Source organism: Daktulosphaira vitifoliae, unplaced genomic scaffold (genome assembly GCF_025091365.1).
Source record: "Daktulosphaira vitifoliae isolate Bord-2020 unplaced genomic scaffold, ASM2509136v1 Scaffold_3, whole genome shotgun sequence".
In the NCBI taxonomy this organism is placed as follows: Eukaryota; Metazoa; Arthropoda; class Insecta; order Hemiptera; family Phylloxeridae; genus Daktulosphaira; species Daktulosphaira vitifoliae.
In genome coordinates, this window is record NW_026099574.1 from 35,852,523 (window position 1) to 35,878,741 (window position 26,219).

The following is a 26,219-nucleotide window of genomic DNA, read 5'->3' on the forward strand; positions in this document are numbered from 1 at the left end:
TTTTATTTTGTATTTAAATAAGTTTAATCAAATATTAAAATTTCAACAGAAGCTTATGATTTGAAAACTAATTCAATATGATTGTCTCCCCGTCGGATACTTTTTTCCGGTCAGATTTAAGTAAATAATAACATTATTATTATGCGTTTAAAGGCAACAGCAGTGGCGCTATTGGATTCTAAGCTTAATCCGTTTTGTTAAGTGTTTCCCACGACATTGTGATGCATATGGTTGTAATAGTATTGTATGGCATGTAATAACCAGACTAAAGTCTATCGGACAACTATAAATATTGAAATGTGAAATTATTTTCGTACACAAATATCATTTGGCCATCACTTCATCTGCTGTAGGCTAGTATTCTCTTATTTTTATTTTTTTCTAGTTGAAATGGAACGCGTGCTGGACGTGAAAAGAAGAAAAAAAAAGGAACAGAGAAAGTGACGACTATTGAAAGTGTCCGAATGTCACAATGGTAATAATTATTGTGTGTTTGTTGTTGGAACGCATAAATCGCGCGAGGAATTTGTCTGTTTTTTACTCTCGGCGTATTTGCGAGCGCTCTACGGTGAAATTTATTTCCATTCGACGAAAATATTTCCCTCGCAAACACATTTTCCATACGAATCTAATATAAATCGTTCTAAGGAACTTTCGATATCAACATGTGTCTATTTGTGTTATCGACCCGTCGGCCAAAGCGAATTCGCCGTTCGGTCGAAATGGAATATTTCCAGGTAATAATTATTGAATAAATCAAATGCAACGACGCAAGTTAATTTTTACAAAAAAACACATACACGTCGAGAAATGTTGTTGTGTGCACAAGGCGTATCAGCCGTGTGTTTATTGCACCGCACCACGGAATGATCTCCGAAAGGAAAAATATATTATATTTTCTCCCTTCTGACTGCATTAGGAAACAGCGTGAGGCGGCAGCCGTCGCCTGGGTTATTACAATATTGTATTATTTATCTCAGTTTTACGCATCTGGTTTTTCTGATTTTCATAATCGATTTGACTCCAAACGGCGGAGGCGCTGTATTTATTTTGCAATCTCGAAATATGATTTTATTTGAGCACCGAAAAGCACAATCTATTTGCGTCGTTTCCGTCGACGCCATGTCGTTATTGTTGTTTTCCGTGACTTGATTTCGAGTAGGTAAACGGCAATTTAAAAATTGAATACTTAATCATTTCCGCGGATTCGTTTTGGCTTTGTACGCGTATTGAGTTGTTTGCACTGTGCCAAAATACCCATCTCCTCTGCGGACCGACGATTCGCATATGAAAACGTTAGAGACCGTCGGCCAGTAGAAGATATCGAGCGGACGACTGTATAACGACGGCTTACGGAGTCTTGATAAGTTATTTAACAGGAACGCGGGCATTAATTTGTTTTTTATTGTAGTAATGGTCGAAACGACCCTCCCGGCAGTGTGCATGCCGATGGTTTTTGGCGGAATGTTTGATGAAATTGACGAGCAGCAGATCCTCCCGCGGCAGCCGATGCGGTGGCCATGAGTTTCCTGCGGAGGCCTAAAATAACGTTGCCGACTGTTATTACTATTTAAGCACATAATTACATCTTGCGAGCGCAGTTGCATAACACCAAAGACCGCATATGATAACAGTGCTGGTGCACTCCTCACGGGCGCGGAACTCGCGGTGACTTACACGGCCTATCATTGTGTGTTTTCGGATTATTCCGGCAGATTAATTTCGGCACAAGGCGGTGGATCGTAAAAGTCATGACTGTTGTTGCGCACAGAACGCATTCGTCGAACGGGCAAAAAAATATACAAAATTCAAAAACGTTTTGACAGTCTGCGTGGTGTATATTGAAGTTTGTGTGGAAATATCGAAATTCGTATGAACCAACCGCCCGCACACCACGATTTTTGTTAATTGCATTTATTATGTAAAATGCGTATACGTGTACGTTACAGCCGCACACTTTAGTAGTGTTTGTGTGTTTTTCGACGTACCCGTTTTCCATACGACGTGATCCCACGGTACTCGTTATAGCAATGTGCATGTCCGGCAGCCACAGTACTGGATAATATAAAAAAAAAACGATTTCAGTGATTTTGACAATGTAAAAATAGAAATTTTTGGCATTGCCTTCCGTCGGAAGCTGGACCAAATTAATTCAGTTGGCTTGGACACATAAGTGGGCGAATAGCTGAGAGCACATTCCCGTTTATGATAACAATTAATTGTGATCTCAGTGTCGTTTGTTTGAAATATTCTTCGTGGACGTTTACACAACGATGAAAACGGTAAATAATAAGAATCGTTAACATTTGAAACGTAATAATGATAATATTATTGTTATTATTCTTGATAACATCCCGTGAAATATAAATGCACGTTGTTCGTATAGTACAGAGTTAGACATCCTCTCGTTAGCATCGCAATGCCGTTCGGATACGTTTCAGTCCGTTGAGATTTTCGCTAATTCTTCTCCGTGTAAATACACAAAAAGTGTAACAAACGTCTGTTGCGCAATTTGACGAAATCACTCGGCTCTGCAGTAGCTGTTGTTGGTGAAAATTAATAGTCACGTTGTACGCGCGTACGTGGTTTGATAATTTTTATTACAATAAAATTGTGCCAACAACGGGCTCCTCGTAGACCGCAAGTTCAGCGACCAGCCGTGAGAAAAACTGGCGATGCCCTGTTGCTGTGTGTTGGGTGCACAAACTTAATAACTTAATATTACAAATGACGCGGTGGACTTTTGCCAAACCGATACGGTTATGATTGGCCCATGTGCGATAGTGCAACCAATTGACCGGATTCTGCGAAAAACAATGAGATGATGAGAACCAACGGGATCCGAAGACCGCAGTTATTTGGAGTCTCCGCAAAGGTTGCGAACGCGCTACCGAAACCGCAGTTCTCTTACCCGGACCGTGTCCATCGAGTGTAACGCCTTGGAAGATTCGTCCTGAATTAAAAAACAATAAAATCCATATTCGGGAATCCGGCACTGTTGTACTATTTGTTTACACACATACGAACAAATCGCCATTGCCCTTGCGGTAAAGACTCTGAGCGCACTGCCAAAGTGCCATTATTGTAGCGGTTATTTTCGGCATAACGGTCTTCCGACTGTGTGCGCCCGTGTTGGGCTTCCGCGTTTCGGAGCACTTGATATCTACGCGTCCAGTCCACTGTTTTAATGGTTATTTATTTTTTATATCGCTATTAAGAGTCCGACCAACACGCTATCGTGTAACGTTACAATACTATGGAAATCCGCCGCTATAATGTAGTTTTAGTGCGCCATCGGATTTAACATAGACTGTCTATTAGTACGACTTCGTAGCATTAATCATTCCGGCGGATTTCCATTAAAATTGTAGAATAATCGTAGCAAAATAATTTAGAAGAGTAGTGTAATTGAAGTGTGTAAGCCATGTATACAAAGAGTCCGTATGTGATTCGGTGGCGTTTCTTATCAGTGAAAATTCCACGCCGAGGTCATTGCACACGCCCAAATTATGTTCAATGAAAATAATATTATAATATCATTGAAACACTCGACGAGTGTACCAGTAATATGTGTAATTTCAAAAAAACACCGAAATCGATTTATAAATAATATGCTAGTGTTTATTAACTGCTTGGATTATTTAGTGATTATCATTTGTATCTGGGAAAATATGTATACGCGCGCGCGCAAAAAAATCTAACCAGTTGATCTTAAGAACAACGTTCGTCTAGCTCATATTTAAAACGGAGAAATTATTATTTTTTTGTCAATTTACACAATATTTTGATGCATACTTAATTTGCCTATTTTCAATTCTACGACACGGCGATGAGATTTTGTCGAATTGACAACAACTTTTTTTTTAATTTCTCATATTTGATTTTATTGATTAAATGCATCATTTTTCAACATAGTATTTTTCCTACAAGATTTCTTTATATTCTCCATTGTTATTTCATTTATGACTAGTGTTAACATTTTTTCCACTTGCATTTAATCAATTGCAATATTTAAATATTTTCCCATGTAAATATGACCGGAAAAGTTAACAAGAAGAACCCATAAAGCAACGAGGTATATAACTTGAACGACACACGAGTTATACATTTTAAGTCATATACATTGTATGGTAATAACAAAATTAATAGAATTGCATAATGTGCCATGTTAAATACACCGAACGAATAGCAATTAACAAGATACGTACACACAAATGCACATGTAAATACTTATCCACAAGCGAACCGTGAACATGACATTTTCTAGTGTTTTCAGTTGATAATACCGTTAATTGCTCTTAAGGTAAAGTATTCATAGTTTGAAATTGCGTTATAAGAAAACTTATTTAATTCGACTGCATTTTCTCATCGTATTTGTTAATAAACAAAAAGTGTATTAATAAAATCGATTGTATTTTTATAATTTTATTGTGCACAATAATTCGTGTCCGTTTCACATGGTATAGTTTATATCGCGTGTTCGAGTAGTATTTTAGAAATGTGTTTTACACTGACATAGCCATTCAGAAGATCTAGTGTTTTATTATTAGGGTTTGGGGCTTTATGCATTTATAAAAAATTGTGTTGACCCATTCAGAGACGTTCAACTCTATGAAAATTGATCATAGGTATTTACAACAGTACCACAGGAACCGTTTTTGTTCTAGGGATGGAGTGAGAGACTTGAACGTCGTAAATGTATCGTGTGAAGGACTATCGGTGTAATTGGTAATAATACAAGTTATTCATCAACTGAGAACTAACCAAGAGATTTGAATGTATAGATAAACCCGATGGGAATGTTGGATGTGTTGTTGCAAATGATATACCAAAAAACATTTATAAACGAAACATTAGTTTAGTTCAGGTGTTGTCCATTAAGGTGAACCGGAATCGAATAGTAATTCGGTGTAAGGCGCACCCGGACGTCAACAGTAGTTGATTCGGTAATTACTTATTTAAGAGCGACTTGTATGTTTTTTCGGTAACGGTACAATTTTTTGGCCTGAGCAGAGGACTGAAAATTATTCCCACGATTAGTTTTTACAGACGCCGGTGACAATACAGCAGCGCGTTGTAATAATATTCATAAGCGTATGCGCGTTGCAAAGGGTCTCTGTGTATTATGTTGTCGTCGGCGGTGCCCATAAACGAATAGTACCGATTTTTTTAATCGTTTCCATTATATTGTAATGTTAAACGAGCGCCGGCCGAGACGTTGGGTTTTTCCATTGTTTTGCCGCCGTTTATAGGAAACGCGCGGTGTAAACGCTCACATTACATGGTCGTTAAGCAAACAGTGTTTGGCAACGGTCTAAGAGGTGTCGCACGGGTCAACGATGATGTTCTTTGCCCGTAACGAGTTTGGGTGGAACGCGACAAAAGATAATAGCATCGCGTAATGGGCCCCCGACTACAAGGCCCATACGCGATGCACATCTCCACTAGTCCTCCTCCGACACTGCATCGACCACCCAAGCGAATAATTTAAACAATTACTGTAACGGCATCGACACGTACGCCGTGTGCTGTATGCGCTGATCAGATATGCGGACGGCGACGAGTATCTCCTCTCGAAAGCGACAACACTCGGGTCGTCTCTATGGGAAATGTGTTGTTCGGCTGTTGTTTCCCGGTGACTTTTCCGTAACAAATTGTGCGAAACCCTCGTAGGTGTTTATTGCGATCAATTAAAAATTGAGTTGACGCTAAACGTGAAAGCGTTCCGAGAATTACAGCGGCGTCGTCTGAGCGTTCATTTTATTGTAACGCTTTGTGAACGAATTGAGACGTTGGAGCCAACACGCCCTCCGTTGAAAACAACGTTATTGAAACGGAGTGGTTAAAAAAAATACATTTATTAAAAAATATCTTGATTTTTAACATACACGGACCATTTAAACATGACAGACGAACGAAAGAAACGTTAACTCCGCTGACAAGCGGTTTACTCTGCGGACGGTCGGCCGCTGCTCAAGTGCAATGCTTCTAAAACAATTATTATTATTGTATTACACTATCGCACTCGTGTTGCTGTGAAAAACCCACCGGCAGACCGATGCGTTCAAAAGTAATTAATGTAATAAATGATCGCGGTCAATTGAAAATCAAAATAAAATATAATTACTAATCGTTCGTTGGAAACGCCGTCGTCGCGGTCGGTAGTGATTTCGAGTAAACCGGTCGACTGTCATATAAATTCGGGTTATTTTCCGATTTTCGTTTGTGAAAACGCGAAAATCAAATCAGTTTTTACACGAGCCCAATAAGCGCGTGTGTGCCATATGAACGTCGGCGGTTATCATTAGTAGTGCAACAAGCCAATTCCGTTGAACCGTGTAAACTGATGTATGCACGTAGACCGATTCCCGTTGACCTGCTGACGGAAACCGTTGCGGCGCCCAAACGTCCTGCTGCAAGGTGTTTTGTCGGTTATTTTCCGTTAGAGATGTCCCCGTCGAGTCAATAACAATTTGAATAGTGAACTCTGAGAATTCATTGGGATTGTCGTAACCGATTTGCGACCACTGCAGTCTGACTCGCGCCGACAAATCGGAATTTAGTAATAACGTCGCAGCGGCGGGCGACACGACGGAGCTATTATCGTGTGCTTTGTGTGCAACATAATCCATGTCCGACGACATCCGATATGGGCTTATAAATAATCGTAATGAATGGAAATTAATTCCGTCCGTTCGGCTAAACCGACGCGTACTGTAAACATGTCCACGGAAAGCACGAACAGCGTACACGCACATGTATATACCCACACGGGCGCGCACAGAGCATAGGACAGCGGAGGAACAGATGAACTCGCAAGGGATGTTTGTACGATATAAACGAAAAAAATACTGTTTATTTCACTTGCACGCGCATAATTGTATGCACCGGGCAACTGGTACTTGTGCGCATACGACATGGCCGATACGAATCGCGTTCCGTACGAATTCGTTATTTATCGGCGGTGTTGATTTTTTTCGTACTTATTAATGTGTTTACCCTTATTGTCAGATATTGTGTTCCGAGCTTAACACACGACTGCCGCCGAGTGAAAACTTCCGGAAAGTTGTTCGTTCGTCGAGATTGTTTTAATTTTTGTTTAACTTTACTGAAGCGCATTTAACAAGTCGGGCAGGGAAAGTTAATGAGCCCAGTAATTTTCTGCTGTTCTGTGCGCGGTATAAATCCGTTGAAGCCGTCCAAACACATTTTAAAGTTTATTCGCTTACAAAGTTACTTTTGCAACATTAATTTTAGCAACAAAAAGATTGTTCCCGACCTCGACCTCGTTTTCTTTTTGACGCAATCCGCGTTTCCCTCGGCCGCACACCACCACCTGACCACCTATGCGAAAGCGAATAAGTGTCGTCTCTATCCGCTTCTATTTTTTTTCCACGTCATTTCCGGTAAATTTTCCACCGCCAGCCGGACGTGTCGTTTTTTAAGAGAAACAAATCTAGTTGCGCCAACCGAAATTTGTTCGTGATTTCCGACACTTGTTGTTCGTCTGATATTTGTCAGTTTATTTTCATAACGCGTTGCGCACATCGTCTGCAATGAACGCGATTCACTAGAATTCACCTAGGCTCTGTAGCCTTAGCCTACAAAAGAAATTAAAGATATTTATAGCCGCTTGGAATGTTTCCATCGCATGATTCTTTAGGCCTATAGAAATGCGTTCATTAAAAAACGCCAATGGTGCTGTTTAGTTGTCATAGATATAAATAGACATTTTTAACTGTTTCAATATGTAGTATTAAACGCTAGATTTGTCATTATTAACATACCAGTTATATATAGACTACATGATATTTTCATAACAATCCGTTTTTATGAGCTTGTACTCGTTCGCTGGTCGGTCGGTTTTCGCCAACAGGGAAACTGATTTTAAATATTTTTTTAAGCGCCAACCGTTTTGCAAATTTAATAGAGTTTAACTTTTACAACGTCGGTTATTGTAACTATTGGAGTTGTCGACTTATTATCCTCAAATAATTGAAAACGCGACAATTCTAAACACGAATACTACGTACACAGTGTGTGACTGTTGTTTTCACTATTTCAAACTAGACCGAACCCCAATGTTACTTAGTCGAGTCCAGAATAAAATAGTGACCAATTTGTTATTTTCTTCGAACTCGGTGTGCTGTTTCAATGCTGATATTGGCGTCAGTTACTGTTTAATGAATGTAATAATAGCTAATAAGGNTATTGGCGTCAGTTACTGTTTAATGAATGTAATAATAATAGCTAATAAGGGTTATCTTTTTAATTTGTACAGCATACGCTCACCGGACACTGCGCCAAAGTGATGGCCGCCAAGTTCATGGGCGAACCGAACAAAGTGGTAACCGGCAGCCACGACCGCACGTTGAAGATATATGATCTTCGCATCAGAGCGTGTGAGTATAATTTACAATGATGTTGTTCTAAAATGATCGGCTGTGTATAAGCTCACGACGTACAGGCGACCGCGGCGGTGTTCGCAGTCGTGTTGATTAATAACTGAACGGCTACTTTTTGGTGCCGGTCCAACACTGTTGTGTATACAAACGTTGACTTTTTAATATGTGCGTATCTCTGTACGTCAGATCATTAAAGGTGTTTCGTTTAACATTCGCAGGCGTCGAGACCAAGTTTGCCGGGTCCAGCTGCAACGACCTGGTAACGTCCGAGACTATCGGCACGACCATCATCAGTGGCCATTTCGACAAGAGAATACGGTTCTGGGACACGAGGACCGAAACGCCGCATACGGACATCGAAGTCCAGGGACGGGTCACGTCTTTGGACTTATCCAGAGGTAAACAAGTTTTTCGTTATTGGCCCTAAGTCAAAACCGTCGTTAGCGCCCACCCCCGCACGTCTCCATATTATTTATTTGTTTGTTTGGCAAACCGTCTTGTTCGGTTTACACGATGAATCATTGGCACATCGAGTACATAATAGAGACGCGCAATCGCATACAGTTCTCACGCTAACTTTACATTTAGACAATACCACTTAAGTTATTTAACATTTGTTACTACTCCGAGTAATTAAAATAGTCGATGGCTTAAATTTGCCCACGGCATATAAGAACGGAGTATAATGACGCGAAATTCATATTTTTCAACTCCGTTCGACTCGCGTGGCAAAGGCTTTATTTTAGACCGGACGATGAACATTTGTCGACAGTTTTTTTTTAATTTCCAGAGTTTTTCTTCTAAAGACAAACAAATCATAATGTTTCATTTGCTTAGATTGTGTGAATATCTATTCAGTCATTTTTAGGCCGTTTGTTCCAGATCCTGGGGCTTCGAATCTGTTCAAGGTAGGCGATACCGTGTTCCTGTGCTTAGTTAGTGTGTGGAGATATGACTATGCGAACTATTGTGTTTCTAACTAACGAGTGTTACGATTAGACATTATGAAGTACTCCGAAAACGTTGTACGAGAGTCACAATGAAACATTAAGAAATCCTTGATGCGTATGAAATGTAGATGTTATAGTTGTAAATGTACTATTTAAAAAAGCTTCCTCGGACACAGCCCAGCCTACCTTAAATACTGTTATTTTTGCCACTTGCACTGTATTATTCAGTGATTTCCGAATACATTAACAGGTCGTTTGCTTTACCAGTGATTATCACTTCAGAGTTGATGAATAAAATAATGTTCGTATATCTATAAAATGTGTGTCTAGTATTAAAACGTATCTGTTGGGTAATAATACATAACTTAAATTTCTAAAAGTTCATGATAAATTGATAACTGAAACGGTTTTTAATTATTTAAAAGTAAAATTTACATAGAGTTTTTGAACTTTTAATTAGCTAATGCATTTCTGATGAAGATACCCGACAGAAACATTTTCAATTAATTATCAGACGTTTAAAATATAAGTAGGCAGCAACGATGTATGAATAAAACTTATTAAATATCATTTATTTTCTATTAGAAGTTGATATTTGAATTTATAGTCACTAAAACTAGTAATAATTATTCTCATTGAGCAGTTATGATCATACCAAATTTTGTTCAATGATTCGAGTTGATGATCATAAATATTAAAAATCAAGACTTACGAAGAACTTGTTGGTTAATCAAAATATAAGTCTCATTGAATTTTTGTTAACTTCAAATAACCCGTGGATAATTATTTGGTATATTATAGAGTGATTATAAAAAATAAAGACCTAAAGTTAAGCCGACTACGCATTAAAAAATGGTTTCGGCGTCGCTGTGTTAATAGTTATATTTGTTAGAATAACGCCGGGCTTTCATACATTTAAAATAAATGTTTTTCAAAATTATTTATTGTTTAATTTTAATATTAATGACTACTAATTAGTTACTCGTGGGAAAATTTGCACATTTACGCATTTATCAGCCGGTTATTGTGCAAATAATATTATTTAAATATTATCATCAATTATTAAGGGCCAAATGTATACGTCATAAAAAATTTTAATTAGAACACTTTATTCTCTAAGATTTTCTACAGTCTCGATTATATTTCTTAGGGAAACTTCGCTATTGTTTTTTTAATCTAGATATTGTTTCTGCGTATATTTTTATTTGGCGTGTAGAATGAGCGAGGACGTTAACAATATTTTTATAATAAGCTTTTGATTGTATGTCGATATGCATAATTGAGTTGTTCTTCGTTGGAATATTATATTTTCTAATTAAATAAAAGAATAATTTAGTGAATTTTCTTGTTGATTTATCAAATGAATGCAAAGTTATTGAAAATAAATTAAATTTTCAAAGTATTCATGTTGATTTGTTTTGTAAAATACTACGGGAACTTGTTAATTATTTCTTATAAAAAGGTATAATTATTATAATGTATTATTTTATGGTATTAGATTTTGTTTAATTAACTCATTGTTAGATTNTTATAATGTAATATTTTATGGTATTAGATTTTGTTTAATTAACTCATTGTTTGATTATCCATAGTAAATCTATAAAATCATGAGTTTCTTTCATAATTAATTTTTCTATAAAACAACGAAAAATATTATTGTTATTGGCAAAAATATTTCGTTTTTAACGGTATTCTTGTAAAGAAATAATTTATAATTAAATTTTTTTTTTTTTGACGAAAATTCTCGACAATATCGTAATTATCTATCATTAAAAATTGATTGAAATTAATAGTTTTAATTAATTTTTCCGGATCTGATCATCTGACTTGGTAGTTTAACTTTAACTTGTGTAAAATTTGCATGTAATTATACATGCACTTTAATAGAATAGTTTTAGTGCGCCATAAAAATGTGAGTTTCGACTAAATTTCAATTTAATGATGGAAAAATGATCGAACGGCAAACCAGATTGTTGGCAAAAAACGTGATTTTTGATGCGCCGGACGTTTATATGATTGATGATTTTTCTAATAATATTAATAATAGTTTAATCCGACCGAGTAAACCTATTAATTATTGGCGCACGATTTTATGTACACTGTAGAATTTCCGAACGTTTTTTGTGCGTCGAAAATAAATTCCATTTATTATGTTCTTTTTTTAACCGCGTCGACGTTGTCGTCTGTAACTAGGACGCGTCTCTATAGATTGTCATTACCAGAGTTCGATTATCGTTTGGTGTATGCGATTTTTGTCAACTCTCGCATGAATAATTATTGTCGAACAGTTCACGCGCATAAAGTAGTGCAATTAAATCGTACGAATACAAGTGGACTTGTGTAGTCTCCATAGAGCCGCCCGGTCGCTTGGCATATTATTTCATGTTCTACAAACGACCTGAAACAGGTGCACAACTCTCTTGCACGCGCATAAAAGGTCGACACTTGACGCGTTCCCAACGCAACTTATTCTCGAGGCTCGCGCGNGTTCCCAACGCAACTTATTCTCGAGCCTCGCGCGTCTTCTTGTAATATTTAATCTCGTTGTTATTAACTATCAATGAAACTCTCTTTAGGCCGTTTTCAGTTAATTGTCGTGTTTTCACGGTAAAATTTTGTTTGGGCTGTGCCCGCACAAGTGGTTCCGGCGTTCGCTGGCGAAGACTCGAACGGTTTACTCGGTAAAAACATTGACCTCTGAAGGCCGAGTCACTGCGCAATGTCCATAATTACAATGCTCCAGTGGTGGACCTAGTAGAATGTTTATTATACGTGTCAGTGATTTCAGACTCTATTTGACAGGATCGGATGCAATGAGTTGGGCTCGTGAAAATTCCTCCGGTAGGTTGTTATTGTTCTATGAAATTACTGTTATGTTAATATTACGTATCCACAATGTCGTTGTCAACCGAAATTAATCCGTTTTATGTCTGCGTTCGAGTAGTTATTTGGGTCCTTATAATTACAGGCTGTGAACATAAACAACTTGGACATTTAATCATTAAGGTCAACGGACCTAGTAGTTGATTAACGTCAAACGTATCGCGTTTAGTTCAAACGATCGTAGGCAGTAGATTACTCCGGTCGAGTGTATTTATTTGGTACGTAAAACTGATTTAGTACGGACTTTATGGGACATCAAAGATTCCACTGTTTGATAGTGTGTCGTTCTGTAAGACCGTACGTTTTATTACTTACCGCGTATTTACAAAATGGCCATAGAACACGATCGAAGGAAGCCAATGCATTCGATTTCAATTATACAAAGCAGAAACTTATTTATAATGTCTCTCTCTCTTGGCCGTTTTCTCGAGGCTTATCAACCGCCGGGTATAATTTTTTTACTTTTGCCATTCGGATTTCCGCATTCGACTGAACATATGCGATTCCTACTTTCGATCACAGTCCACCTACTGCTTTTTATTTACAATCTATTGAAATAGGCCTTTGTCCTAGTGGGCTACTTATTATCATTGTAAATATGGTCGCACACGGTGCACGATTCACTACACTCATTAAATAACTCTTCGGTATTCCTTCGTCAACAGTGTCCGTTTCTCTCTGGCGCGATACACCCGTGCAAAAAACGACCGGTGTATTTGAATGGAGATTGCGTCCGGTGTCGCCACGACCATAAAACTATGCCGGTCATTGCAATGCTGCTGTAGCCTAGTGCGAGGGTATAACTCACGGTTCGCGCTTTATAGGCGAGAAAAATAAAAAAAAAACCTAATGGAAATTATCATTATCTCCAATAACGCATCTGCACACGATCTCGTCCAGCCCGTGGAACTTGTGCGATGGTTTCCCAGACGCACAACGCGTAGATGTCTGGCAAACGCTTGTAAAATTCGTATTCGCCTATTTTAATAACGTGTGTTGCTCTGTTTGTGCAAAGGACACATCATTTTCAAATTAAAATATGATTAACACTCATTGTAATGTATTGTGTTATGTGTGAGTTGATCATTTTAGCGAAAACTCCAAATCGTTCCGTGTAAGTGTAAGTGGATATCGCCTCTTTTTCTTCGCATATTGCGTTTTTTACAACCGTTTAATTATTTTATCGTTGACAATTCTAAAAGTTCCTAAATACACTTTAGGCTGTTATTTTTGAAATCGAGATTGTCCCATTATAAAGGTCAAGTGTAGTAATTACTGAACTCGGAAAACCGCAGAAAAACCCAAAAACTATACACAGTTCATTAAAACATAGGAAGTGTGGCGACATTGTTGTTTTCGTTTAATTTTCCAGTGTAGAAATATTTTATATAAAATTGTATTTATTCGGTTGGCGATTATTGAGATACATTTCTTAGTACACGAATAAAATGATAGTGACAATTATAAATTACTGCTACCTTTTCAAACTTACTGATTATATTAATGCTGTCGTAATTTCATTTGTAGTCAATGAATATTATATTCATCAAAACCGTTTTTATAAATGTATGCAATTCGTGTGCCAATTATGAAAATAAATTTCAAATAAGATGTGAATAGCTGAATTTGTATTTTTGAATTGGTGAGGATTTATAATTAAAAATCAAGAGAAATGTTTTTATTGAAGCGTTTTAATTGTGTATTTAAATAACTTCTACATTAAATTTGAATGTTATACATAAAACTATTCCGAGTTAATTAAAATAGTTGCTATAAAATTAACATTACATATCCCGCAAAACATTATAATCATAGTGTAGTTTCGATATTCAAATTGTGAATTCTTGCGAATGCAAATACTCTGCGGCATAAATAGTTTCATTGTTGTCGAAAAACTTAAGGGACGTGGTTTTAATTTATGTGCTGTTACTATTGTGCTATAAATCCAGAGCACTTATTTGTATTTCAAAAGTAATAAACAATCTAGTGCGGTAAGTGATTTGAATAAGACAATGAAAATCCACACGTAGTTTGACCATGATATTGGTCAGTTACCTATGTTCATTTCCGCGCTGAAAAAATACTCTAACAAAGAAAACGTCGAACAATTACTGTTCGAAATTTGTATTATTTTTTTGAAAAACGTTTTGAACAGACGTTTTTAGGAATTATTATACGAGAAGAGAAAAATTGAAACCTAAACACCGTACCGGATGATCGAAACGTGTGTTTATGTCCGTTAATTAGAGGCACTTGAGACGTGAAAACAAATATTACTTTGACCGTTATGAGTAATTACAGAACGTATGAATCAAAAAACTGCGTTCTGCGACCAATATCGGTTGCAAACGTTATTATTTGTCTTGACCAAAGCAAATAAGTACTTGACGGAGCAATAGATTTGCGAAATTCCATCGAGAAGATGAAAATAATATGTGTGCCCGTTAAACTTATGTATTGCACGTGTATTATTAAATTCATATAAGAAGATCGTTTAATGATCATCGATAGCACACAGGTTAGGCTGCTTATGTACCACCCGCTGTGCAGTGCGAATATTATACGATGTTCACGTGGACTTTTCTAAATTGGATAAAAAATAAACACGCATAACCATGTTAAGTATTTGTATTTGCTGCAGTTTTTCAATTAAAATTATTTTACAATTGCAATCAGTTCATTCCTTTCGTCGGAACTGCGTTTCCCCTCCCCTCCCCCCGTCAAGGAAACCAAACAATACGTTCTGCTTTGGATTTCAACAACCGTCCCACGATTTTCAACGAAACACGCGAGTTCACTTTCTGCCGGTGCATTACCTAAAAAACTCTTCTTATGCTAATACGGAAATTCAAACTAATCAAATTGAATTCACTCGAATGCGAGAAAAAAACTCGTTCTGGGCCAANGCGAGAAAAAAACTCGTTCTACATTCATATTGCAACAAAATATGGGTCGTGTATTGTACACTCATCGAGGTGTTTTGCATTTTATGTGAATAAAATAATCATACCTAAATAAACATGTTTACCGAATAACGATGAAATTATACTGTAACTATTACACCGAAAGGCCAAGTGGGTACGATGGCCAGTAAATGCCAAATTCCGTGAATTTAATCTAGTAGTATTCAGCATTTAAATAGTCAGTTATTTTACATTTTTTGTGAAACGCCGCGCCGTGTCTAGTTTGTATTCGAATAACTAAATAATAATAAATATTCTCTCCAAAAGACAAGCGTGTACTCATTAACAATCGTACCTAATGAACCGCTCAAAAATATTAATATTATGAAAAAATTATTGTGATTATTTTAACAGTGAGGTCACCCTCCTGTTAACTAATCGATTAATAGTAATCAAATAAATTATTTATTACTGCATTTGAATATCTTCTTTGTCCCGCACGAGATGAATTACACTAATTAATCACTGAAATTTGTATTTTATGTTTAATTACTTGGCCGTTTAGAAAATATAAATGATTTTCAATTAAATTAAACTAAAAGCCGTGTCCTGACGTCATTTCTCAATCTTGCGCGGTATATTCTTTGTCAGATTAAAAGTAATGTTAATTATAATAATGCGAAAACTTCCCACGTGATGATTAATACACGAAATTTGTTATCCGAGCTGACATTAAATTATGTTGTTCGAAATGTAGACAGACCAAAATACTTTCTTGGTATTTTATGGCGAATCAAATTTTTCATTCTTAAACGGATTAGAATTTAATTAAGACGTTTACGTGTAGTATTATCATCCAGCAGGTATTTATAGCGTTCCAATAGTGTTTCATAATGAAACAAATAAATCACAACAGACGAATGAATAAACTCAATGAGTACTAACAAATGTTTTAGGGGATGCATAGTTGTTAAACAAAATCAATTACCGGGCCGCGTTTGTTTGAACACTCTACANATTACCGGGCCGCGTTTATTTGAACACTCTACACCGCCGACTAGTGTGTTCGAACAACAAAGTGTTGATATTGTTATGCGTTGATGTTTTTTTTGTTAATAGTTAAAGAACACCTCGTAGAACTATAGTTTTTATTATTAGACACGTGTATACAAACACATGATATATTAGCTATATATTAATTATTAACTATTAATTTAATTTCTATGTTTCAGATTGTAACTACCTATTGAGTTGCGTACGAGATGATACCTTGCGGCTTATCGACCTCAGGACAAACAAAATAATCAACACATTCGAGCAAGTCATTTATTTATATTGTTATTACTACTATAAAAATATAAATTTTTATTTATTACTCGGGTCAACCGCGGACTCGGAAGCTTTGCTCTTGCATATCACAATACTCTGTAGTATTGACATATATTGCTGTCGTTTCCCATGGTTTTTTATATATTTATTTATTTTTGTTGCAAAACAAATTTAACGTTCTATTTACAACTTTACTTTAACTCGAGGGCGACCAAAACGGAGTTTTACTTAGAAATTATCCCCAAAAGTTTATTTTTCGTTTTGTTTTAAGTTTTTTTTGGTTATTGAATGCTTGAAACATGAAACAAGCGGTGAATAATTTTAGTATAATAAAAGTTTCGTTTTTCTTTATTTCTACTCATGCTGAAAGGTTTCAAGTAACAATCCACATATTCTGTGAATTTAATTTTTCTGAATTAGAAATATATACAGTTTTTTTTTTTTTGATTATTTGCTACTTAAAATTCTCCGTAAAGTACATTTTCCGTTAAACGGAATAAATTTATCTAAATTTCATTCAAGTAAATTGTATTTGCTTACATCAAAGAGACAAAATTCTGAGAAATACAATTGTTTCAAAACTTTTATTTTTTAGTGCGAACACAACAGCCAATCATTCTTTGTAGATTTTTGCCAACGTTTTCGTTAAACAAACAAATCGTTTTTGTATTCATAAATAATTTTACTTGAGTATTAGAATTGATGTGGATTTTCTCATTGACAAATTGATGTTTAAAAATTCATTATTTTTTGACGAGTAAAAAGGGAAATATTTCTCTATAAATAGGACTTATTAAAAAAAGTAGTCATGTTTTTCTATATATATATATCATAAGATTCATGAGTCAATAGAAAGAAATAGAATTTAAAAAAATCATGTATAAACAAAAAGTTAAATCAATGACTTATTTAGAAATAAATAAAAAGAGAAAAACATTTTAACATAAAATTTTATGATTATTTTTAAGTATTTTTTCACAAGTTATATAGTGATGAAAAAAATACAAGATTTCAAAAATTGTTTTTATTTAAGTAAAGTTCATCCATGGAGTATTCATAGCTCCTTCTAAATGCATCACTATATAAACTTTGATTACTTTAATTGAACTTAACAACAAAATGTTAAGTAAAAAATTACCAAAAACCTAACATAAAATTATTTTAAGATAGGTTTAAATATGTATCATCCAAAAATATTAATTTTTAACTGGGTCTATTGGCTACTTGTATAATTTCTTTTTATATTTAATCAAATGCCGAATAGTGTTTATTTTACTCCAAAAACGATACTTTTTAATTTGTACGTTTTAGATAATCGTAACATTTAAGTTTATCTAGTCACGTCTTTTCAAATGCTGATCTAGTTATAGAATATATGTTTAGGATAGGTTAATAAATTGGTCTCGGATCTTAAATTTTTTAAGATATATTGTTTTATTCTTGTCCTAAATGATGTTTAAAAAGTTTTCTTCTTGTCCGAGTCATCAATTTCGAGACTTTCAATAAATCTTAATTTATTATCGTTTGAACTTTATCCGTTTTTTGTAGTTAACACGTGACCCGACTGTAGACGACAGGTATAATAAATAACTGTTAAAGGCGCTAAAACGATTTTTTGAATTACTAGTTGAAATAAATCTATGAAATTAAAATGAAAAATAAATCTGGACAACTACATTCTTCTTGTTTTTAATAGAATATGTTCAGTTATTTGGAGTGAATGATATTACTTGTATTTTTTAAGTCAACCTTGGCGTAAAATTCATTTGAAATGTCTCCCCCTTCTCGTTTGTAAACTATACTCGTTATATACNCGTTTGTAAACTGTACTCGTTATATATACTTTTTGTCGAGAATTGAGAGCATCTAATTTTTTCACCCTCAAACTGTTCCGCTAATCGTTCACTTTACTTAAGAGTGAAGGCGTCGATGTTAATGTATGAAAAAAAGTAAACATTTGACTGGCAAATTGCTCTTAGGAGTTAATGGATATTTTTTGATGATGAGGAAACAGCCACCCGGAAAATAATAATAGACTGTTTTCGTGTCTTACGTCTGGTGGAAAAACGTTAATAATCAAAATGAGAACGTGCGCTCACCAGGACAAATTCTGGATATCAATTTCAATCGACCTCGAGAATATATAATTATCTTACTAGTCCATTATTTTTTGCAATTGTCGTTTTTGTTAGTACAACCTGTACACAACGATTTTGATTGCGATTCTCAACTCGCGGCGAATACGCATGAGAAGTATCCACAGATTCGCATAATCTATTTTATTATAGACGTCCTGCTAAAGTTTAATAGCCGGCAATGTCCTCGTGTAGGGACACGTTTGTTTTTAGCTCTAATTAACGAGGTCGTAAAAAACCGAAACGCTCGCTTAAAGTCCGTTAATGGCGTATTGGTGGTACACACCGCACCTTACAAGCTATGCGGTTGGTTTTTATTGCCCCCCTGTATACACAGGAAGTAAATGTTACGGCTTTAGAATCCGAGTTTTTATAACACTGCTCTGCTGCTGTATAACCCTTGATCACATCCTGTAGTTGAATTTTAAGAGTCTGATAGTTGTTATGAGGTTTTATAAAACGTCAAGATTCTTTTCATCATTTATTAATTAACAAGTCAAAAAAGTTAATTACCCGTTTCAGAGTTGTCTTTATATTTTTTCTTTTCAATTTCAAGTTTAATTATGTTAATATGTTTAGAGTCGATGGATTCAAGGTGGGCTGTGACTGGACGAGGGCCGTATTCAATTTGGAGTATGACCACGTAGCTGTTGGATCGTCCGACGGTTCAGTATTCATTTGGAATGTGACAAAACCAGGAAGACCTTTGGTCGTTTTGAGAAACGAACATAGGTAGTATATTATTTGGTGATGATAATAATTATGAAAAACCTTTTTGTATTTTTTTGCTTTGCAGTTCGCCAGTAACGGCTGTCTCTTGGCATCAATTTACCAACCACGTTGCCAGTGTGGACAGATCTAGAAGAGCCGTTGTATGGGCTGATGTATAAGCTGCCGTGGACACGCGTCAAATGCTTTTTTACGCTTGACAACAAAATTGTTTTATTTTATTTTTCTAATTTTAAGCTATTTTTTATGATAACTTAGTAAAGTGTAAATTTTTTATTTTACTTTGATTAATACATTTTAATAATTGTCAGCTATGCGTACATCATATTATGATATATAAATTATATTTTTTTAAAGGTATTCAAAACACGTTAATAGTTTTATATTATAAACGTTTTCAATAAATATGTTCCAGTTTTTTTACGTATGACTCTACTGTCTCCTGCTATAATATTAAGTGCGCCATCTGTGTGAACAATTCAATGAATGATCATTTGCCTGCAGATAGCGATTGAAGTCTTTAGTCGGCGGCCGTGATATACACCACCCTCTTGCTCTTGCAAAACGTATCTGGCAGTTTTTTTATTACAAAGCTGATAAGTATTAATATTTATGTGACTTATATCATTTTCTTTCAACTGCCAAGTTAAATTGTGATATAAAGGAACAGCTCTTTTAGGAATCTAAATCGAATTATACTATCAAACATTCAAAGATGTTTTCAAAGTTACTGACAAGTTTTCCGGTAAGAAATTACGTTTGAGATAATCTTATGGTGTACTGCTGTTGTAAAGGTTCATAAGTACATAAGTTGTTCTTTACATTATAATAGTTTCTCAAGTCTAAAATGAAATTATATCAACAGTAAAATAATTATTCCTCATTATTTCATATGAAATATATTACCGAATATTTATCATTTTTTGATTGTCGGATATTTAACCTTAAAAATTTTCAAGAGTATTGTTCACCAAATACTTTAGTGACAGTCAAAACCTTTACAGTTGTAGAGTTCAAATTCATTGAACACAACTTAAAGCCTGTTAAAAATTTAAATACTCTTAAAAGGTACAAACAAAACGTTCTTTGTTAGATTTAATTTGTTACAACGAAACATCAACTCCCCGGTGACATGTCAAAAACTTAAAAGATATCCTTTTCCATGCGGAAAAATGCCAACTACTTTTCAACGAAGATAAATATAGTGTAGCAACTGCACTTCGCGGCACGGCGAAAGAGCAATTACCACTTTCCACAACAAATTGTTAAGAAAAATACGTTTATAAAGGCTGGGTAACAAAAAAGTACTTTAGGTTAAAAACAAACAAAATTTTCGTATTCGAAAGTTATTGATCAAGAAAAATAGCTTTACGAACCATGTCAACATATTTAAGGAGCCTAGTATAGGCATTTTGTTATACATAGATGAATTGAATTCCGTTGAAATTACACCCTTCGATATTCAAGCTGAACTATTTCCCATTATTTTTATTCCATTATCATTTTGAGTGTCGTTGAAACAAATAGATATTCTTTATGATTTTTAAACGTTTTGGCAAAAATAGTGTATTATGAGTGACTGAAGTACAATTATAGTCTGTAAGTATGCTAAAAGTCACGCTATTTGCAATTATTGAGATAAAAGTGTAAAAAAATGAGATTGTTGGCCAGATGAAACTTTAGCGTTTACTCTTATCATTTTTAAGAGCAGGATTATTTTTTTAAATAGATGAAAATTCAGAACTTTACTATTCAAACTTTATATGACGTGCAATCAATCATACAATCGTTAAAATAAAATTAACATTGCTGTACGAGAGGAAGATTATAGTGCACAAATCATACCTAAATAAATAAATCATACTTTAAATAAATTAAAGTAAAATCTAGGTCAACTGGACTAAAAAAATTCCCACGTGTACTACCCACACAATAATTAGCTTCATTTATATTTATGAAAAAATTAATCGATTTTGAACTAAAAGGATTCACAAAAATGACATTTTTATATTTTGAACAGCAACTATAATGTTAATTATTTCTGTTTGATATAAGTTCGCAGTTTTTTATTTTCGTCTTATGGTTTATGGGACAGACAAAAGTGAAGCGTGGAAGAATAAAGATTCGTATGATCTTAGCACATTATGTAAACAGTATCGGTTAAGATCAATAATTGCTCTTAGACGTTTGAGTTGAAATTATTTCAGATTAAAAGATCAGCTACGTCCCTCGACGACATAACTATTTGAACACCAAGACAGCGTGTTACATTTCTATCTGCGAACTCATGTTTACCACGTACTCTATGCCCGCCAGGCGTCCATAACGCAATAGTAATTAGATTGTTTTTTTATTATAGCGTTGAATAGCTATAAGGTAAATTTCTAGAGTAGGTACTCGTGTCTGGATGAGACCTCACAATATAATTGCAGAAACATATTCTAGGCGTTAAATGTAAAAATACCTCGCCGCTTCCATCGCAGTATAATAGTGTGGAATGAACGCCGTGACTTTACGGGCACGTAAAATTGCTCACGTATGAAGTTTTGTCAATCGCTGGCCTCTGTTATAATATTATTATCATTACCTTTGATTACGTGACCCATTGATGAATGCGTTTTGCGAAGACATATCCTTGGGCACCAGTGTCATATAAGAGGAGAATTGTCGGTATTATATATAGTAATCGAGAGCTGCAGTGTTTATTTTACTGATCCTACCGGAACTTAAATTAATACGAATTTATTTTGCGATGATATCCAAACAATACGCTGTGAACCTATTTTGATTCCATCGTTTATTTTAATTATATCATGAATTGAAATGTGCCATTCGTAATTTCAAAAAATGTGACACAATTCTTTTGTTTGTTAAAAGTTGTTCGCTTTTTTTTTTTTTTTGACAACCGACGGGTCAATTGTATAATCCAGTGCGAAAAATACACTGTGTAGTTGCTGCTATGACAGTAAGTATATAATTATTTTACCGCGTAAAACTGATTTAGTCGAAAGAACAAAAAAAAAACAACTCCAGAAACGCATAATAAAAAAAATTAATAGCGACATGTCCTAAGAAGGGAATAGATTCAAAAATACCCCAGAAAAATTACGAGAAAACTAACAATGCCACGGACTTTCAAGTTGTTTTTTTATATTACATGTTTTTGTTAACACACAAGTGTAACGACAAAAAAAAAAAAGAAATTGTTCACGCTTTTAAACGAACCATTGTAAGACTTAGGGAAGTTTTAAGTAATTTACTCAAGACGAGATTTTCTAAAAACGCAATAGCAATAATAATAACGTATTGATGGCTAAACTGACTGTAAAACAAAACCAAAACTCAATTCGGATTATTTTCATGATTTGACGTTCGGTCTGTTAACAACTGGAAAACGTTGCTGACATTTTAAAGATTATAGATCTTGCCCTATTACTTAAGAATCCAGATGACCGATGAATTCAAGCAAAAAAACAATAAGAATTTTAAAAAAATTGGCCTTTCTGAAAAGCTCATTGGGCAATAACTACTTCTTGTAATTTATTATTTGAAAAATAGAGTTATAAGTCATTATTGTTACTGTCTGTTACAGAAGTGATGTTTTATTGCTGCTCTAGTGCCTTCGTATAAAATACCTACATGAACTTCAATACTTGCTAGAATCTCGAGCATAAATCTGCATTAAGTATGAAAAGTACATTAATTAATTTGATAGTTATAAAGACATTTTTTATGTATATATGTATGCAGAATTCATCTAATCTTTAATTAAAGCTTCTAAAACATTAGTTTTATTGTTCTTTTGCCTATTCATTAAGATTAAAGAGAACCTGATCCTTTTGAAAATAACTGCTGTACGTGTATATAAAAAGAACTAGGAATATACTATTGGCGTGTATAGCAAAAGTAATTCTTCAAAATATCAATATAGTACTCTATATTTTATTAAATTCGTTTGATCATATTTTTATTGGAATTCGTCGTAAGTCATGAAAATACTGTTAACTTTAAAAGATCTGTTTTATTTTCTAACGGTTCTGAATGTTCAATATAAATTAATGTCTATCACATAATGAATTTCAATTGAAAGTAAAAAACACCATTTAAATTTCCTATGAAACTCTGCTATATGCACTTTTTGAAATTCGTTTAAGTTGTATTTTTAATAAAATGTGTCAAGAAATACTTTTGAATATATTTAGTACTAATATTTATTTTACATAAATAGCTTTATTCAAAAAGCATATACTAATAGTAAATAACTTTTGGGTTTTTTATCTGAACAGGTACAATTTATTTTTTCTTGATACGCATTTCACTTCCCAATAATACGAATTTACCAAACTAAAAGTATAATTAAACATTTTGTGATGTATTTTAGCTCGCAGATCGGCTCGTTTTACGAGATATCGAAAAATCTCGTAGATACATAATTTAAATCATTCGCAAATTTAAATTATGTATACATATTTGTTTTTCAGAAAACTGATAAACTCTAAAAAAAGGTTCAGATATATTGAGTTTTCCATAAGATAAGAACGAATTATATGACGGTGAGGTATTCATAGCTTGTCTGTTAAGTTCCACGAAAACGGAATAATTATTTTTGCATTTCCCTTTGTGCTTTTTTTACACTGTAAAAGCACACGGAAAATAATTAAAATGTAAATAAATACAACATAATATATAGTGGCGTGTAGTAATAATTACTGTTTCACGTGGGTCCGAACACAAAGCTTAGTATCGAGAGAGGTTCTGACGATTATATTATTATCAGTGCGGTCAGAGGATCGCGCCTTTCGGTCGCCGTAATGGCATGCGAGTAATAAATTGCGTTCTTTTAATCACCAGGTGCGCTGAGGTTTCGCGTTTAATTAAAGTCTACGTCGTTGTTGTGCTACGAAGGGCGTTTCGCACGTTTATTTTAATGGCGCTATATTTTTATCAATAATCACGGCGGGGGACTCGGTGATACAATAAAAATAATAATAATAATAATTACAGGCAATCCACGATATTTTATTTGTATCTTCTTAGTGTGAGAACGTGCGACCTTATTGTAATTGCCCAGTACGCTGTACGTCTAATTATTAAGCTGGGTCGGACAGCCGGTTTGTGGTCAAGTGTAGAACAAAACAGCTATAATCCTATTGGTATTCGCGGGGTTGTGTCGTGCAGTACAAGTGACGTAGGCCATAGTTAGGTTAGCCAAACTGCACCATAACCACGGTGGGCGGAAAGGTGCAATTAAACAGCAAATACATTACTGATTCAATTTATAGACAATGATTTTGTTGTGGTTTTCTCTTCCCCTGGCGCTAAACGTGTCGGTGACAGGCACAGCTGCCANAACGTATCGGTGACAGGCACAGCTGCCGTACTTTTTTGCGCATTTACACAACTACTACGCTTACATTTATACTTGTATATTTTTGGTCCCATAGTTTCCCCCGGGACTTTTATCGTTGTTTATAGTACCATTTCGATTTTCCTGTTTGACCGCACCACAAAAATCTTTTGAAAGTACAGTATTGGGTGTTGCAGTTTGTGANGAAAATACAGTATTGGGTGTTGTAGTTTGTGGCTAAATTGTATATATTATTTTATCAACTCCGCGGTTGGTTTTGATGTTTTCCACTATTTCTCCTGGCATCTCTTCATACTGCTTACTAGGAATTTTAAAGTGATAGTATCCTTCTCCTTCCACGTCGCAGTTGACGAGCAATTATTTGGATTATGTCCTAACTGCCTTCGTCAAATCCTTCCATTGCCATTAGTTCTACTGCAGCACTCGCCGATGGTCGGTAGTATCGGTTTTCGCTGTCCTCCGCTACCTTCTTTTAATTGCCTTTTACGATAAGCAGGAGTTACTTAGGGTCTACACTAATCCCCGACCCCACATGGGTTGTTTACAGTAATATTTCGATTTTCTTCTACCAACCCAAAAATCTTTTCAAAGTACAATAATAATCACATTTTGGGTGTTAATGTTTATATNTCTAATCCCCGACCCCACACGGGTCGTTTACAGTAATATTTCGATTTTCTTCTACCAACCCAAAAATCTTTTCAAAGTATAATAATAATCACATTTTGGGTGTTAATGTTTGTATGGCGACTAAATGTATATTTATAATTCAGTGTTGGAAAGCAATTCGTACCACAAAAAAACCAGATTCCTGGACACAATTTCTCATTATAAACACAAAGCTTTGCATGCTTCAAACATTAAGAAACGAGGAACGTGAACAAATTCATTTGTATGAGGAACATATAATGAAATTTACAGATTCTTTAAATTTTATTGTATCTAATTTTTTTCTGGGTGTTATAAATATTATTTTTTGATATTAATAAAGTTTTTAATAATTATAAATTAATTATTAATCCAAAAACTATGTTTAAATATTAATATAATAATAATAGCAAGTTTTTGGATATTTTTTCAACAAAAATGGGACGAAAAAGGCATGAGTTATTTTTTAAATGAACTGGATCCTATTTTAGGAGAACGGAACGAGTTTTGTTTAAATATAAATTTTCCCAGTACTGTTATAAATGTATATTGAATGTATTCAGGTCATCGTGTAATCTTTGATAGTGTTTACAAATATGAATGGCCAATTACTAACAAAACTCAGAATTATTTGACAATTAGACAACAAATTGTAAATACACTATTGCACTGAGTGTATCAACTATAAGTTTACTCGATGTATAATGTGTAGTTTGTGCAATTATATACTGAAGTTCACAACGACAAAGCTATTGCTAAATGTGTAAACAGAAAATGAAATTTCGAAATAACATTTTAGATATTAGGTTTTTGTTATTTGTGAAATATTCAACCCTTAAACAGGTCACATGTGTTAATGAAAAATAGCA

At 34.7% G+C, this 26,219-nt stretch overlaps 1 protein-coding gene across 1 annotated transcript in view; it reads left to right on the top strand.

Moving 5' to 3' along the window:
- The window catches only part of LOC126902989 (autophagy-related protein 16-1-like), a 90,662-nt gene extending 68,301 nt beyond the window's left edge, over positions 1 to 22,361 (top strand). Inside the window, exons 5-9 of the mRNA XM_050680840.1 lie at positions 8,282 to 8,402; positions 8,624 to 8,803; positions 16,374 to 16,458; positions 19,185 to 19,337; positions 19,402 to 22,361. Of these exons, the coding sequence (XP_050536797.1) occupies positions 8,282 to 8,402; positions 8,624 to 8,803; positions 16,374 to 16,458; positions 19,185 to 19,337; positions 19,402 to 19,495 (633 nt within the window). The 3' untranslated portion in view covers positions 19,496 to 22,361. The remainder of the gene's footprint in view (positions 1 to 8,281; positions 8,403 to 8,623; positions 8,804 to 16,373; positions 16,459 to 19,184; positions 19,338 to 19,401) is intronic.
- The last annotated feature ends 3,858 nt before the right edge of the window (positions 22,362 to 26,219 follow it).